Raw genomic sequence first — 18,017 nt, forward strand, 5'->3', positions numbered from 1 at the left:
TTGGTCCGGGTAAAAGATATTACCTCACTCCCGTTATCTTATTTTAAAAGCAGTTTCAGATTTCAATATAGTTTGGGAATCCAGTTGCATTGGGAATTAATTTTATTGGATACAAATTTATGTAGTTAATTATCATATTTGCTTTTATTTCTATTTCAGACTGATTTTAAAGTTTGAGAAATCTTAGAACACTGATTACTCTGAAATGCAAAAAAAAACCCCAATTTGTTCTACTAACCTGGACAGTGTTTGTTCTGCAAAAGATTAGAAAAAAAAATTGTAGGGCTGTTCTAAGTTTTCTTTCTCAAATAGGGTTCTCCAGGTAACCTTGCCCAGTTTGAGGAAATTCTCTTTGGCAATAATGACATGTCGACTGCCATTGGTGTTGTGGGTGTTAAGCTATATACTGCTGATGGACAAAGAATAGTTGGAGTTGGGTATGTTGACACTACGCTCAGGAAGCTGGGAGTCTGTGAGTTTCCAGATAACGATCAGTTCTCAAACCTTGAAGCTCTGCTGGTTCAAATTGGACCTAAGGAATGTGTGCTACCAGGAGGAGAGACTTCTGGAGATATGGGAAAACTGCGACACGTAAGTGGGGTGAATATGTGGACTGACTGATTTATATTTGTATTAATTGAGAATGGGAAGAAAGAGCTCTGAAATAAGTTGTGAACTAAGATTGATAAAGGCTAAGAAATGAACAGGATTAATAAATTAACTTGAGGGAATTCTGGATGATACATACATTGCTTGTTGATTAAAACGTAATCAACAACAAAAGATACTGTTAATCCTGGTCTACGCTCTCGAGTTAGATCTACGCAAGGCAGCTCAAGTCAACCTAATTCTAAGCGTCTACACTAAAATGTTGCTCCTGCTGATATAATGCCCACTGTGCCAACTTAATAATTCCACCTGCACAAGAGGTGTAGTGGTTAGGTTGACATAGTTAGGTCGACGCAGTGTCTGTATAGACACTGTGTTGCTTACGTGGACTGTTGCCCCACACTGACAGTTAAATTGGTGTAAGCACTCCTGGTGGGGACATGCACCACTAACACAAGGAGTGTAGTGGGGACGTGCAAAAGTCTGTACTTCTGAGGGAATTTTGCTCCCACTCCCAAAAAATTCTGCACGTTTTATTTGTCAATAAATAAATGTGGCTCCAGCATGGCAGTCGGGAGCACAGGCCCCTGGCTGCACAGAGGTGGGAGATCATCCTACAGGATCCAAGTATGGGGGAATCCATGTGTGGGGTGAGAGAGTTCTGTGTGGGGGGGAAAATGTGGATGTGGGCAGCTTGGTGGGAGGTGTGGGTGCCAGGGGGATCTGGATGCACAGGGACTTGTTGGGAGGTTGGGGGGGGGGGGGGCTTGTGGGGATGAGACTCGGTGGTGGTGGTGGGGGGTCCAGGTGTGTGAGGCTCGGTGGAAGGGTTCTGGGTGCAGGGATGTGAGGCTCGACAAGGGTATGGATATGGATGGGGGGTCCACATGCACAGGGGTTGGGCGGACAGGGGCGTATTTCCCTGCAAAGTGACCCCTCCCCTGCAACTGAGGAAGGATGGGGGCTGGAAGTGGGGGGTGGGGTATGGAGCTTCCTGCAGCTGGGGAGGTTTCTGGGGGTGGGTCTGACCCAGCCTTGGCAGCTCCTTGCAGGGGAAGAGGAAGTCCTGTCCTCCTCCAGCCCAGCTGGGACTAGCAGCTCAGCCTGTTGCAGGGTAGGAGCCACAAGCCGAGGTTACCCCAGACCTGCAGTGATTGACATCTCCACCGGCTGCTCTGGGTCCCGAGAATGACGCGCCCTCACTGCTGAGGGAGGAGTGGGGGTTGCGTGACTGCTCTTTTGGCTTCCCTTTGCTTCTCTGTCAGAAAGCCATTTCTCTGCGGGGAAGCAAAGAAATCTTCAGGGGACATGAATTCTGCATGCATGCAGTGGCATAGAATTCCCCCAGGAATAAAAAGTGATGTAATTACTGCAGTGGCTGTACGGTAACGTAATTTAGGTCAACATAATTTTGTAATGTAGACATACCCTTAAAGTAAACACCTATCTTACTTCTCTCTGTATAGTCTAACAATTGAATACAGATTGACAACTTGTCTTTGAGACTACTCTCAGTAGTTCACTTTTGCTCTCTTGAGAACTGGAAATGACTTACTAAACTTATACACAACAGATCATTCAAAGAGGAGGAATCATGATTACAGACCGAAAAAAGGCTGAATTCACAACAAAAGATATTGTGCAGGATCTCAACCGCTTGCTAAAATCAAAAAAGGAAGAGCAAGTGACTAGTGCAACATTACCAGAGATAGAAAAACAGGTGAGTAACTTGTAGCTGCTGTAGATAGAGTAGTGATTGATAATACATATTTTTTTAAAAATGGAACACTGTCAGTTGTCGACTGACCACTCTGCTTTTACTGTATTCATTTCTTCCTGACTTTGTTTGTTAATCGGACTGTAAACTCTTCAGGACACAGACTGCCTTTCTGTTTGTCCAATATCTGGCATATTTGAGCACCACCAAAATGTGAACAATACTTTTTAAATGAGATATAGCAATAGTGTATAATTTTGATTTCACTGTACTGGTGTCACGGCTTTCTTGATGCCAAAGGTTTAGAGGGGAAAGCTTGAAGTCTGTAAGATTCTTTTAAACCTTTCCCTGACTACTGAAACTACATCACCTTGTAGTTGATTCTTTAATAGACACTTTTTAAAGGAAAACCCACTATTACTAGGGACTACTAAAACATAAATTAAAAGTAACTTTAAATTTGCCCTGGTGCATTTACATTTCTGTACATAAGGTGGTTATGGAATCCTACTCTTCTGCATGGGTTTATAAGTGGTTTTAGGTACTTATTCCTATGGTCTGAAACTTATCATAGAGACCTCTAAATTAATGCTCTCTGTTTTGGTTCCCCATGGAATAGAATCCCATTTTAAGGTCCTGATGTGACATTCAGAGCTCTTTAAGAAATTGGGCATAACTGCCTGACAGCACTTGTGCCCTCACGCTGACTTGCATAACACTTACTCTCAAGGAAACAGTCACGTTTTTATAGGAGGAAGCTTGTGATTGCAGGAGAGGGCACCTTCCCAAGAGTTGGAATTAGACTATAGAATTCTATCCCAGAAGGAATAGGAGTGACTGCAGGCCTTGTGCCTTCTTAACTAATTGAAAATCTCATTTCTATGACTTAATGTTCCTTAAATCTTTAATTACACATTTAGGTTAGTCATAGCAAATGGAATCGGCCAGCCAGTCCAGTTTCTGCATGGCTGACCTCTGCATATGTGAGAACATCCTGTGTTTTTTGTGCTGTGGCAACTGTGCAGTGACCTTTCTAGGCAAAAATCTCATGGGAGGGCCAACTTGCTTGTCACAGCTAGGCACCATAGACTATAATGCAGGTTAGGAATGGTAAGGATGGTAAGGAGTAAAATTCTGCATGGGTTACTTAATTTGTTTGTGACTTTTTGCAATAGGTCACAAGTGGGAGAGGTGGTGGTCTCATGTTCCATTAATGGCTTCTTCAACTTTATGGCATCTACGTGATGGGTCTTGGGGTCCCCAGCCCTGAGAGTCACCTTGTTACCCTCCTGCCTCTTTACATAGCATCCATACATACAGTTCACAATAAGTTTAGTTATCAGTGTGATTCTGGCTTTCATTTAATTTTACATGACCTCATATCTGGATAAGTACCATGAAAGTGGTGTGCTAGGTGTAGTGAGTTTGTCAGGCCTCTTAAGAGTTACTGTTACAGAACAGTGAACACTTTGCCTGTTGGCACTGAGGGTTTCCTAGGGTCACCGTTCATGTGTTAGGAAAAGGTATGGTTACTTCTGCGGCTCGAACAGCCTCAAGAGAGACAGAAGGGTAGTTCTTTTTGGGTGGCTCAGGGAGTAAGCATGTATGATGGTACCATGGGAGCAGCAGTAACAGCTTCTTCCATAGTACTTCAGTGAAAACAGATGAAGTTTAAACACCTGTATAAGCATATGCAGTATTAAGCAGTTTCTCACAAAAATATTCCATTCCCCCTTGGTCTCATTTGGATTTGAGATGGGAGCCAGGGATAGTACCTTTATCTCCTACCTAACTACTTCAAGATACTCTGCTTTCGAAAGCTGGATGCACATGCAAAGGATACTTACTTACTTGCCAATCGTTCTTCTCAAGAAGTTTAATCCTGTACTTTATTTCCTAATTTTTTTATGGTTTGTTGGCAAACAGCCATAACAAATGTAAAATTTTTTTTTTTGTTTCTGAATATTTTGAACATATATTTAGCGCATGCTGTATTTATATACTAAAATACTTTGTATTTTGTAATTTCTAAGATTCCTGGTAACCAGTTCTGTGGAAATGCATGAGACACATAGGCTTTATCTTCACATATACTGGATTTTGTAACTCAGCAGAGGTTTGATGACCCTGAGTGTAACCCAAGTTCCCAGGGCATTGTGAATTCCTGTTTTAGACTAAAGTCTCATCAGATAATCAGAATTTTTGTTTGCTTTTTGATATTTTTTTAAGTTGACGTGGCTCTGAGATGCTACTTTTGGATATTGTCATTCTATAAAAGCATCTGTTGTCAGAACTAGTTTGTTTTACTGTAACACACCTTTGTAACTTTAGGTTGCGATTTCATCCTTGTCGGCCGTTATCAAGTATTTAGAGCTCTTGTTGGATGAATCTAACTTTGGACAATTTGAATTGACTAGCTTTGACCTCAGTCAATATATGATACTGGATAATGCAGCTGTTCGAGCCCTTAACCTTTTCCAGGTAAGAAACAAACATGTATTTAAACTAATGAACTTGCTTCCAGTTTAATTCATAAAAGTATACACTTTGCTACTTGCAAATACAGACTATCCCAAAAATCCTTTATAGCGGTGGTGGTGCATAATTGGAGATTCTGATTTCTGGTTTCTATTTTTTTGTGTGTTTGGCCACTCTGATGCTGTGTAATTTACTTGAAAAAAACAAGCAGAGTGGGGGACTTTATCTAACCCCCCCCCCCCCCCCCGAGAAATTCCCAGCAGGCAGAGCTAGAGGGGTTCCCATCTCCAGTGTCTGCAGCTTAGTATTTTCGGTCTCATTTATTTGCATGCAGAATCCTACCTTACACGGGGGGGCTGAGGGGGGAAGGGGCTTGTCACAGTGCTCCTCTTATTGAGCAGGAAGTGATGCAAGATGCAGCTGAAAGCAGTCAGTAAACAGATTCCTCTGAAAGTTCTGCCAAAGAAACCTTGACATATTTAAATGGGCACTGTCAGCGTAGCCTTTTTAAAAACCAACAGCCGAATGTCGCTTTTGGTGTATTTGCTGACTATACCCACAGAGAAATAGTTCAAACACTGGTGTATATACTGATTTCACCTGTTGTATTTTTTTCATACCAGATTCTGCTTAGTGTTCCTTGGCCTGAGTTACAAAGTATATGCATTTTGGGGCCCATGGAAGAAGCCCAGGGAGTAGAGTACTACTTCCCCACTCCACAAAGGAGAGGCTCCTGGAGATTCCAGGGAATAAAGAACTCAGATCTGGCACCTAGGCTTGCTAGCTCAGGGAGAAAGGAGAAGCCTGAACATTCTTGCTGCCTTCTCCTGCTATACCCAAGAGTTTAGGGAGGGGAACCTCTGCTCCATTCCCTTCTCCAACTTTATGCAGGAGTTCTTGGGATTGGCACCCTCTAAACTCCTCTCCTTCCTGAGTTCCTGCCTGGGAGACTGGGACAGATGTAATTTTCTGACTAGATTCTTGGCATTGGGAGGACTCTTCCCATCTAATTTTAATCATTTGAAGATGGGCTTTTATTTAAGGGAGGTGTTGCATAGAGCAAGCTCAAAATATAGTCCTAAAAGTCCCCAATGCAGGGGATCAAAAAGTAGCTTAGTAAAATGGCACCTTGTTTACACAATAGATCTACTGACTTTAAAATGCAAATTCGCTGAAGTGGAATGTTTCACCAAATCTGTTACAGATTTCACAAAAGTCTTGTTGAAACAGGTAGGTTTCTATTGGAAACTTGCTGGTGTTCCAGGGACCCTGCTGGGGCTGGCACTCAAGGTTTCTGAGCTCCCGTTTTCAAGCCTGGGCTTCCAGGGTCCGTGCTGTGGAGCTGGGAGCTTTGATTCCTAGAATCAGGTTCCAGAGCCACAGGTTTTGGGACAGCCCCTGCCATACAGACTACACCAGGGTCAGGCATTCTCAGGGCTTCCAGCTGGCCCAGGAGATTGGAAGTGCTGGGGTCACCAGCCTGAGGCAGTCTGTATGGTGGGGCTGCCTCTGTGCAGCAGACCCTGGGAATTGGTCCTATGACCTCCAGGCTCACAGTTTAGTGTCAGGGACCCTGGGTGACCGGAGAATCCTGGCTCAAGCAGGGTGCCCATCAGCCCCAAGAGCTCCAGGGCTTATTGCAGTGGAATCCTTGTGAGTTTCATATCTAGGATTCAGTGAATGACAACATAGGGGCTTGGCTACACTTGCAAGTTAGAGCGCATTAAATCAGCCCCGGGTGCCCTAACGCCTGAGGTGTCCACACAGGCAAGGCACGTAGAGCGCCTGGACTCTGCAGCTGGAGCGCCCCGGTAATCCTCCTCCACAAGAATCATAGATCTTGCTGTGTCCTGGCTGAAATGCCAGGGTGTCAGTGTGGATGACATGTTGCATTATTGCGCTGCGATTGGCCTCCGGGAACGTCCCATAATCCCTTGAAGTCAAGTGGCCATTCTGGTCATTGTTTTGAACTTGGCTGCAGGCATGTGGATATCCCCTTTCAAAGCTTTGTTTCTGACAGCTGGCATGCTTGTCTGCTCCGGGACACATAGCAAACCATTACTGTGGAATTCTGCTGCTGCAGAGGTGTGGTGTGTGTGTAAGGGGGGGGGGGTGCGGTCTGATGTTGATTTTCCCCCTGCTGCTGGAGCACACCATATTTTGGTCATTCCAAAATAAAATTTTGATCTCTGGCTTGCCTAAAAATTTCAGTAACTTTGCTTTAATTCCAGATTGGAACAAAAACAAATTCTGAAACAACTTCTCCCTAACCGAACACCCTGAGTTCCAGCCAGCTTTTCTTGCTATATTCCTTATTTCTGTTAGCATTGCAGAGCAATATATCTTTCAGAGAACAAGATGGATTTTTTTGTCTTTTGCATCATAGTTGGTGTTAACCAAACTCCCAACTGTAGAATATTGTGACCACCCAAAACACGCAGCTTGTCATACAGATTTGCTTTTGAATTTGCAGAATGTCAGAGGAGTTGCCTCTCGTAAACCAAGCAGATTTGATTTGAAAATCACCTAGACACACTAAACAAGAATCTTGGCTATGACAGTTTTCAGATTAAAAATGTGTTTTAAATACAATTTAGCTATTTCTAAGACTTAGCTAATGTATCACTTGTAAGTGATACATTAGCTATAACTTCAGAACCAGAGTAATTACAGGGTGAAAACAAAGCAGTTTAGACAGCAAAATTAAGGACTTGACTGCTTTGTTTTTTTCCTCTCTGTACTTACATCAGGGGAGCACCTTCAATCAATTTTTCATGGGATCTTTCTTTTACCCATGGTGCTCAAAGCTTTGTCCTGGTTCTCGCTGCTGTAATTAGTACAATGCAACATCTTGAGCTAGGATTGACAGGGTGTGTCTAAGTAGGTAAAATGAGCTGGAAACAGCTCTCTCCAAAGACAATGGATGTGGCTCAATAAACCGCCTATGCATTTGCTGCCTTATGTGTAAGGCACTTCCTAATCTGTCCTTGGGTTGCCAGCCTGGGAACAAAGAGGTCTGCCACATGGCACTACTGCTTGAATGTCAGGCTTTTCTGTCTTGACTAGTGTTTCATCTAAATAGAAAATCTGTTATGAAGTCTGCTCTTACATGCTTTACAATTTGAGTCAATCACTCTGTGAGGCAGGAAGTTTCTGACTGATAGCGCAGCTGATGTCATGTAGTTCCACATGCTGCCTGAGCCATACAGTTGTAATGTAGATTGGCAAGTGCAGAAAAATAAAGTTTGCTAGGAAACTTTTGAAGAGATGCAAAACCAAATATCTGTTCTACTGTCCGTCAGTTGACTAGGTATGTATTTTTAAACAAACACTTTTTAGCTATTACATACAATAGAGTAAATGTTTCATATACGTGAAGTGCCAGTGACTGTTATATAAAGTATTTTGGAGTTGGCATGACAAATTTTAAAATAGTGTTAGGTCTTGGGTCTGCTTGCACTCAGCTTGATATTTCATAGTCGTATACAGTTCTCCGATATCTTGACTGTGGCTATTGTACTCTGCCAAAATAAGATTCTCACTTTCATTTTAAACTGATATTCTACCTTGCTGAATTCCATTTCTCTCTTCTGGACACTTTCTCCATTACTATAGTGTGTCTCTCTCTGATAGTGAAATCAGATCTGAGACTGGATTTCCATTTGAAGCCGTTTGATTTTAGTTATAGGTGTGCGTGAGAGGGTGAGAGAGAAGAGATCAAAACTACAAACCCCTCCACCCAAGCTGAGACTTGAAGGCCTTGAAGCAGATGTATCAGCTATTTTTGAGTGTTAAATGTGTCTGCGAATTTCCTGCTGGCTGAATTTTGTATAGCTCATTAAAAAATATAAAGCTGTGCGGGTGCACACGACAGGTCTGCAGTTAATATCTAACCAAGGACTGAAGATAGTGTACTATAATCTGAACAGACCTGGTTTAAAGGTTGTAGTGTATAGTACCACAAAGTGCCATTATTCTGCTAAATTTCATTGGGTCAGAAATGTAAAACTAGAAAACTCAAATGTTCTACCAAGCTGCAGTCATCGTTTTTTTTTTGCCATACCCTCTATTTTTAAAATCATTTCTATATTTTTCTTTCCAGAGTTCTGTTGAAAATGCCAACAGTACACAATCATTGGTTGGGTTATTAAATAAGTGCAAAACTCCTCAAGGACAAAGACTGGTTAATCAGTGGATCAAACAGCCACTTACGGACAAGAACAGAATAGAAGAAAGGTAAACATACATATTGGTATGCATCTGATCACTTCACTGCAAATCCTTACACTATAGATAGGAGTCTGGTCATGCTTTTTTTTAGCAAATATATTATTTAGCCATATATTTATCAGAAACAGCTGTTCAAGGTTAAAGTGGTGACTTTCTATTGGAAAATAGACTAACGAGCACTTAGAGATTTCTGTAGAGGATAATGTAAATTTGTTTACAGAATGTGTTAGGTGGTGCATTATACTTGGAGAAAAGGGCTTTTTTTCTCTAATCGATTTATATCTAATAGAAGGATTAATGTATCAGGTCACAGAGTAACAGCCGTGTTAGTCTGTATTCGCAAAAAGAAAAGGAGTACTTGTGGCACCTTAGAGACTAACCAATTTATTTGAGCATAAGCTTTCGTGAGCTACAGCTCACTTCATCGGATGCAACAGTATGCATCCGATGAAGTGAGCTGTAGCTCACGAAAGCTCATGCTCAAATAAATTGGTTAGTCTCTAAGGTGCCACAAGTACTCCTTTTCTTTTTGTGCATCAGGTCACTAAGCTAAACCCTCCCAGTTATAATCATTTATACTTAACCATATATCACAAGTTACAGGGGTGTGGAGCCACAGTAGGCTTTACAGTTTTGAACACTTGAGACTCAAGCTATGTAAATGCAGCAGCCACTTTCTGATTCTTATCTAAAAGTAAACTATACACAGCATGAATACTCCGGTCTCCCAGCCTATTCTGAAAATGCCTCCATTGTGTTAACAGAACATTTAGACACCTGAGTGATCACTTATATAGGATAGCACATCTAGATCACACCATTAGGAATGTTACCTTCTGAGTGGAGGGACTTGTCCACCTTTTATAGACGCTTACTATGCAGATCAATACTTATGCAGATCAAATACTCCACACACATAAATAGTCTGTTCTTGGGGCTTTATGCTGCAGCCCATCGCCATAGTATCTGAGTGCCTTTTATGTAAAATCAATAATAGTACCCCAAGGATTTTGATACTTCATAGAGCTTTTGGCACACTCCCACTCCGTGTGAATGGTTAGTTAGCTTTTATTTCCTCCTAGACATACAGGTTGAAGGTCAGAGGATATGTTTGAAAAGTAACTTGTTTGCCTTGTGACATCTTGGTCATAATCTTTCTATAAGCAGACAAATGAAATTTTTGACACTTCCTAAAATAACTGAGTTATCCTGTCATGTTCTCAGATGGATAGCAGGTTTGTGTGTATATATGTACATTTTAAAATTATATTGCAAAGCACAGAAACGGAGGCCAGGAAATTCTGATTTTAACTTTGAAATGGCCCCAAAGGCTGGCTTTCATATGATGCCTTGCCGATATTGCTTGACATACTTATATAAAACACTGTATATGCTGCAATTAGGGCTGTTGATTAATCGCAGGTAACTCACGAAAATAACTCAAAAAATTAATCACAAATTAAAAAAATTAATTGCTATTAATCGCACTGTTAAACAATAGAATACCAATTGACATTTATTAAATATTTTTGGATGTTTTTCTACATTTTCAGATACATTGATTTCAGTTATAACACAGTATACAAAGTATACCCTGCTCACTTTATATTTATTTTGATTACAAATATTTGCACTGTAAAAATTATAAACAAAAGATATTATTTTTCAGTTCACTTCATACAAGTATTGTAAGTTGCACTTTCACAATAAAGAGAGTGCACTAGGAATGTAGATTTTTTTGTTTTGTTTGTTTGTTACATAACTGCGCTCAAAAACAAAACATGAAATGTAGAGCCTACATTTTTTGTCCAGCCAATTGCTAAGACAAGTTTGTTTACATTTATGGGAGATAATACTGCCCACTTCTTATTTACAATGTCACCAGAAAGTGAGAACAGGCGTGGGACTTTTGTAGCCAGCATTGCAAGGTATTTACATACCAGATATGCTAAATATTCGTAGGCCCCTTCATGCTTCAGCCATCATTCCACAGGACATGCTTCCATGATGATGATGCTTGTTAATTAAATTTGTGACTGATCTCCTCGGGGGAGAATTGTATGTCTCCAGCTCTGTTTTACCCGCATTCTGCCATATATTTCCTATTATAGTAGTCTTGGATGATGACTTAGCACATATTCGTTTTAAGAACACTTTCGCTGCAAATTTGACAAAATGCAAGAAGGTACCAATGTAAGATTTCTAAAGATAGCTACAGCACTCAACCCATGGTTTAAGAATCTGAAGTGCCTTCCAAAATCTGAGAGGGATGAGGTGTGGAGCATGCTTTCACAAGTCTTAAGAGCCACACTCCGATGCGGAAACTATAGAACCCGAACCATCAAAAATGAAAATCAGCTTTCTGCTGGTGGCATCTGACTCAGATGGTGAAAATGAACATGCATCAGGCCGCATTGCTTTGGATTGTTATTGAGCAGAACCTGTCATTGGCATGTCCTCTTCGGTGGTGGATGAAGCGTGAAGGGACATATGAATCTTTAGCGCATCTGGCATGTAAATAACTTGTAACACCGGCCACAACAGTGCCACGTGAACTCCTGTTCTCACTTTCAGGTGACATTGCGAAGAAGGTGCGAGCAGCATTATCTCCTGCAAATGTAAACAGACTTGTTTCACTGAGCGATTGGCTGAACAAGAAATAGGACTGAGTGGACTTGTAGGCTCTAAATAAAGTTTTATATTTTGTTTTTGAATGGTTTTCTTTGGACATAATTTTACATTTGTAACTTCAACTTCCGTGATAAAGAGATTGCACTACAGTACTTGTATTAGGAGAATTGAAAAATACTACTTTTGTTTTTTACAGTGCAAATATTTAATCAAAAATATAAAGTGAGCACTGTACATTTTGTATTCTGTGTTGTAATTGAAATCAGTATATTTGAAAATGTAGAAAACATCCACAAATATTTATTTAAGTGGTATTCTATTATTAACAGTGTGATTAATCACGTTTAATTTTTTTAATTGCTTGACCACCCTAGCTGCAATGTCTTTAGAACAAGGGGTAGTATAACTACATGGAGTAGTATAAGAATGAAAGTTCTAAGAACTCTTATTTTAATAGAAGTCAGACCTCCAGTGTATGCTGTCTAGGAACTTGCTTAAAGCAAGCCTCCTTCATAAAAATGTTATATTAAATATCTGTCTGAAATATTTGTCCCTAAGTTGCTTGAACGTCAGATGATTTTCATAGACTATCTGCATGAATTTTGGATTGTACCTGTAGCTGAAACCTCATTTTTTATTTTGGCCAGTTGCAAACCAAGATCCATTTTGACCCTTTGGATTTGTGTCCTTTTTAAGAATGGTGGTGCCAGTCACAGTTCCATAGCTAAGGTTGAATTCCATTTTGCACTGAAAGAGGCTAAATTCTTTTTCTGTCTGAAAGTCTTTCCCCCACTCACGCTGAGTACAGAATGACTTTTTTTCTGATAATATACAAGCAAATAGTTGAGTTAAAATTTGATATTTTAAGAAATTTAGCATCTGTGGGAATCTCTTCTTTGCCTGAGTGACTCTGATGTAGTGGTTCTCAACCCTTGGGCTGCTTGTGCCCCAGTCAGCAAACAGCTGTGGCCCATGTGACATTCTCAGGGCCATACAGATAGTGTGTGTGTGTGTATATATATATAATATAAAAAAATTGTGTGGATGCAGCCCACATAACACACAGAGAGCTACATATGCAGCCCATAATGGTAAATAGGATGAGTCATACAAAGATACTAAGAGCTAATACATAACTGATTATAGTGTGTAACATTACTAACTATAAAAATAGCCTGTGAAAGTCCTTGCTGTTTGGCAGACCTTTGAAATCCCGAGAAACTAGAAATTCCGCTGACTGAAAAGTAGAGGTTGCTGCATCATGCTTCTTGGTGAGCTCTCATACATGGTATATTTGGCTCATTCCTTGAGTCTGGGGTGCATTCACATCTTTCTGAAGTATCTCACTGTATAATTTCTGTTCACCTTTCTTAAACAAAAATGTTGATTCCACTGACCTATATAGTCCTACATGTGTATTGTCTTATTGTGGTAGTCTCTGGGACCTGATCTGGGCCCTATTGTGCTAAGCATTGTACAAACACATAAGTGTCCCTACCTTGAAGAGTTTAGTCTAAATATATTGTAGAATTATGCACTTTAACATTAGTTACCTGGCTGGATTATTCTGAGATGCTTCTAAATTTTGCTTTGCTGTCTCTGCTGTTTACCTTGGTTAGGGAAATGAATCCCCGCTCTAGCAGCCTCAAACTATTGTTAATCTGACTACTAGATGTTGAAACTTTATACCACTCAGGGAGATTTGGATGATGAAATCAAGGGGTTCGGGTAGAATTTCCTTGTTCGCTGAGCTTCTAGTGATTCATTCAAGACCTTTTCTAGACTAAAAAGGTTTTAAAAAAAACTCTGCTAAACTAATGGGTTTTATTTAAGGGTTTAAAAACTTGTTGCTACCTAGTGCAATGGGTTTTAACACCTTTCAAAGTATTTTAACTAGTCAGGGTAACGCTAATGGTTTTATTAAGATACTCTGTAGTAGTTTTCTCTTAAACTTTCTCTCAGAACAGGAAAATATAATAATTTATCCCTGCAAAGTATTGACAGTTATCACTGTGGCTAGCAGAAGTGTTAGTGTAATGATGCTCTGGAACAGTTGTCAGTCAAGGTTGAAGTTGGGACCTTTCAGTTTTTGTTTGAGATCAGCCTTCAGTGTTGAGGTTGAAAGGTATTAGCCTGCATCTACACCATGGAAAAAAATCCTGGTTAGGTTGGAGGTAGCAAACTCTGACCTAAACTTAGACCCCTTTTGAATTTGGACAAACTCTGAAAGTGCACCTAATGGCTACAGGGAAGTTTCCAACATATAGATTGATCAATGGATGTTTCACATCAGAACGTGACTTGTGATTGGTTTACAGGACAAGCTACTGTAAATAGTGCAGGTGAAATGAGCGGTCATTTTACTGACTTGAATAGGACTTGCTGGCTTTTGCAATAAGCCTCTAGTTTAAAATATAGATATACATTTTTATCTGATGACAAGGTGACATAGCAGTGCTTAAAACTGTTTGAGCATTTGCATTATAAACCCCTTTTCAAGAATGCTTAATACAGTAACTCCTCACTTAACGTCATCCCGGTTAACGTTGTTTTGTTGTTACGTGGCTGATCAGGGAGAGAACATGCTCGTTTAAAGTTGCACAGTGCTATTTATAATGTTGTTTGGCAGCCACCTGCTTTGTCCACTGCTTGCAGGAAGATCAGCCCCTTGGAGCTAGCTGGTGGGGGCTTGGAACCAGCCTGGACCAGCAGCCCCCACTATCGGCTCCCCTAAGTTCCCTGTGCGACAGCCGCCAAGCAGGCTATCAATTGCCGGGCAGTTCAGCTGTCCCTCCCCTCCACTACCGTGTGCTGCTCCTGCCCTCTGCCTTGGAGCTGCTCCCGGGAGCCTCCTGCTTGCTGTGTGGGAGGTGGGGGGAGGGAGAGGGGTGTTAATGTCAGGGTGTCCCCCTCCCCCTGCTCCTGTACCTCATCTCCACAGAGTGGGCTTGGGGGGGGACACGATACAGCTTAGGACCGAGGGAGCTTGCTTGCAGCAGCTGCTGTCTCAACTTGCTGATGTACTTAAAAAGGCAGTGTACTTAAAGTGGGGTCAGTGTACTTAAAGGGGCAATGTGCAACACACACACTCTGTCTCTTCCTCCCCCCACAGGGTGTATGTGTCTGTCTCTCTATGTCATGCTGTATCTCCTACATTCCTGCTGCCTTGTAGAGTATGAGGCTACATTAACAGCAATGAGTTAACCCTTGAGGGCTCAGCTGAGTGCTAGTTCATCATTTAGCAGTAACGCATTTCTTGGGAAATATCCCACCCTCTTCCACTCTGACTCCACCACCTCAACCGAGCTTCGCAATCATCATTCCTGTGTACAGTATTGAATTGTTTGTTTACAACTCTGTGTGTGTGTGTGTGTGTGTGTGTGTGTGTGTGTGTGTGTGTGTGTGAGAGAGAGAGAGAGAGAGAGATGTCAAAGTAGTGTTTTTTGGGAACATAACTACAACGTTAAGCGAGGAGTTACTGTATTCTAAAAGTTGCTTCAGGGTCACTTACATTTTCATAAACTTTGGTTTTAGAAGCAAAAGCCAACTAAAGACATGGACTTCAAGTGTTTTTAAAAAAACAACAACAAAAAATCCTACTAAACAAAAGCTTCATCAGCCCAGCACAAACAGATCAAACTAGTCACTTTTATGACTGTCCTCTACAAATCACTGATTTTAATTTTTGCATGTGCTACACATGGATTTAACTTTTTAAAATGATTGTCAAGTGATTTTACCTGTATTAATTTGGTTGGGCTGTAATATTCTAGGGAATAAACAAATAACTTTGAACAGAGACTCCTTCTAAAACCAGTAGTTTGTGCCCAAGGGACACGTATCAGTGTTTGGGTTGGATATGTGCCTGAAAGCTGTTTGCTTATCCACACTTATCCAAACTACTTTGGTCCAGAAATTAGATAGCCAATCTGATCTAATTTAGGTGGGAAACGCTGTTAATTTATCCAAATAGACTTGACCATCCTTAGTATGACCCTCAGCACTTCTAATTTTGTTATGCTTTCAATAGTATTTTCATGAAAGATGTAAATGGAACATTTTAAACATTTAGTATTTTTGATTGTGCGCCAAAACAAATAAATGAAACTTTAGGTTAAAGCTCCAAACTCTGAGTTAAAGTGTAAATTGTCTTGACCTGTCCTCTTGTTTGATATTTTGTACAAAAGTAAATAGGGTTGAATTGTCTTTTTCTTAAAAAGCCTGATAGCTTAAATAGGTACTACAACATGCCCATACCCAACCAATATTGAAGAATAAGTAGACTTTCATTGAGATTTCCTGTTCTAGCATTGCTCAGTACATGCCACCACTTCAGTAGCAGGTAAAAGCTAATAGAACTGTATGAAACTAATGGGCTTCATTTCAGAAATTCAAGCAAACCTTTCTTTTCTCTTTTTCCACCCACACTGTTCTGAACCTGAGTCTGGGGTTCAAAGAAAATAAAACAGGAACTTGGCTGAAACGGTCAGGTTTTTGTCTGGCTTTTAGGCTTTGTTATAAAAATTTCACACCTCTTTAATAGACTAGGGACATCATACTGCTCCTCTTCTTTTGTTCTCAGCCTTCCAAGGTTAAGGTATAATAACTTTAAAAAAAAATGGAGGCTTTGCTTAAGATTTGTTTCTGACAAATCAGGAACTAAAACAGACTTTGAACGCCTCTGCCCTCTCTTTCTTAAATGACAAAAGTCTCCAGTTAACCTTTTAAAGGCTGAATGACTTAACTGTGTGTTCAAATAGTAAACAGTAATCATTCAAAGATAATTGCTTTTTGTCATGGTGTCCTTCTTGATTAGAAATTTGAGCTCATTCACTTAATGTAAAGGCAAAGGAGCCCTGCATAGTTTATAGATTATTGCAACTGCTCTACTTAATCAAACACTGGATGAAAGTTTGACTATCCTAAACAACTAGAGTTGCCAGTTACTAGGGCACTGACAAGTAGTTGAATCTAGATTACTTTTAATTTTTATAAGTCCTGATAGAAACATTTTCATTAAATCTATGGACCAGAAAACCATTCTCCTCTAGGATTTGCAATATATATATGGAAACATTGTGCTAGTGCAGTAAAACCAGAATCTGATCTGGTTAGTTTGTTCTTAAATTGTACAAGCTCAGTGAAGTGCAAAGAGTAAAAAACAAAGGAACACAATTATCTTTGGAGAAGTAAATTTAGATGATTAAAATTCAATTCTAAAAGTCTAAAGTGCTTTGCTTAGTAATACAGGTTTCAGTGACACTTCTTTGCAAACCTGTTTCTCTAAACTGTCCCAGCAGTTTGAAGAATCTGTAGTTATGATTTTGTTAGGCGTTAGTATTTAACAAAATGAAAACTGGCACAAATCACCAGGAATCCTAGAAAAGTATGATACTGAGAACCAGTTTCAGCCAGTTCAGGATTTTTCTCGAAGAGTTAAGGGTGGGGCAGTTTCAATATGTGAAATGATAAACTGGCTAGTTACTGTACAGTACTTTGCTGCTTGTTCTTTATTGTAATTATGGAGAATAAAAATAGTCTCCGCTGTTTTGTCATATGAAAAATGTTGCTTTTAAAACGGCTAATCTTGGTTTTTTTTGTTGTCGTTCTGTCATGAACGTATTTAGGTTTCAGTGGACAGGCAAACGTCATTTAGGTGTTTCCTTTAACAGGAAACTGTCTTCCCGTCAATAACTCTCGTGCATGACTAAGAGTTTCTTGTGTATGAATTGTTTGGTATTCAGTGGTCAGGATTCAATGTGAAACTGAAGGCTCTTTGTTTGAATCCTAAGTATGATGACAACGATCTCTCTGCTTTGACGCTGTTCAGCAGTATTGCCTGCAGCAGTCCGAACTAGTTGGTGGTGTCATAAGCTAACTGAGTTATATAATTCAGGGTTAAACTCACTTTATATTATTGTACCTGGTTCATAGTATAGTGGGGGCAGTTTACATTTCCATGGTAATTTATACAAATTTTCAGTGATAAAGACTGAACAACTGTTGTTCCGTCAAGAACTATTTTTATTGTTTAAATTAGACATTACTCCTGGGGGGATTCTGTGCCCAAAAAAATCAAAATTCTGCATATTTTATTTGTCAAAATGTAATATAATCACACCAGTTTCAATTGTTTTGGAAATTTATTTAAACTACGATACAGAAAAAAATTCACAATAAGTATTTAGCATTTCCTAAACACATGAAAGTTAAGTTACAAACATTTGGTAACTAATACTCTGCATTCCAGTTATAGTCCTGGATTTTCATTTAAATTACAGAATATCAAACAGCACAGGGAAAAAAAAACAAGTAGAATGTCATTTTAAATTGCTCAGACTTTCACACATGA

The 18,017-nt window shown here is 40.0% G+C and overlaps 1 protein-coding gene across 2 annotated transcripts in view; it reads left to right on the plus strand.

Moving 5' to 3' along the window:
• MSH2 (mutS homolog 2) overlaps nucleotides 1–18,017 on the plus strand; it is a 94,830-nt gene that overhangs the window by 10,796 nt on the left and 66,017 nt on the right. For both annotated transcript variants that reach the window (XM_077813884.1, XM_077813883.1), the window contains exons 3-6: nucleotides 313–591; nucleotides 2,183–2,329; nucleotides 4,658–4,807; nucleotides 8,907–9,040. In XM_077813884.1, the coding sequence (XP_077670010.1) occupies nucleotides 313–591; nucleotides 2,183–2,329; nucleotides 4,658–4,807; nucleotides 8,907–9,040 (710 nt within the window). The remainder of the gene's footprint in view (nucleotides 1–312; nucleotides 592–2,182; nucleotides 2,330–4,657; nucleotides 4,808–8,906; nucleotides 9,041–18,017) is intronic.

Source organism: Eretmochelys imbricata, chromosome 3 (genome assembly GCF_965152235.1).
Source record: "Eretmochelys imbricata isolate rEreImb1 chromosome 3, rEreImb1.hap1, whole genome shotgun sequence".
NCBI classification, from domain to species: Eukaryota; Metazoa; Chordata; order Testudines; family Cheloniidae; genus Eretmochelys; species Eretmochelys imbricata.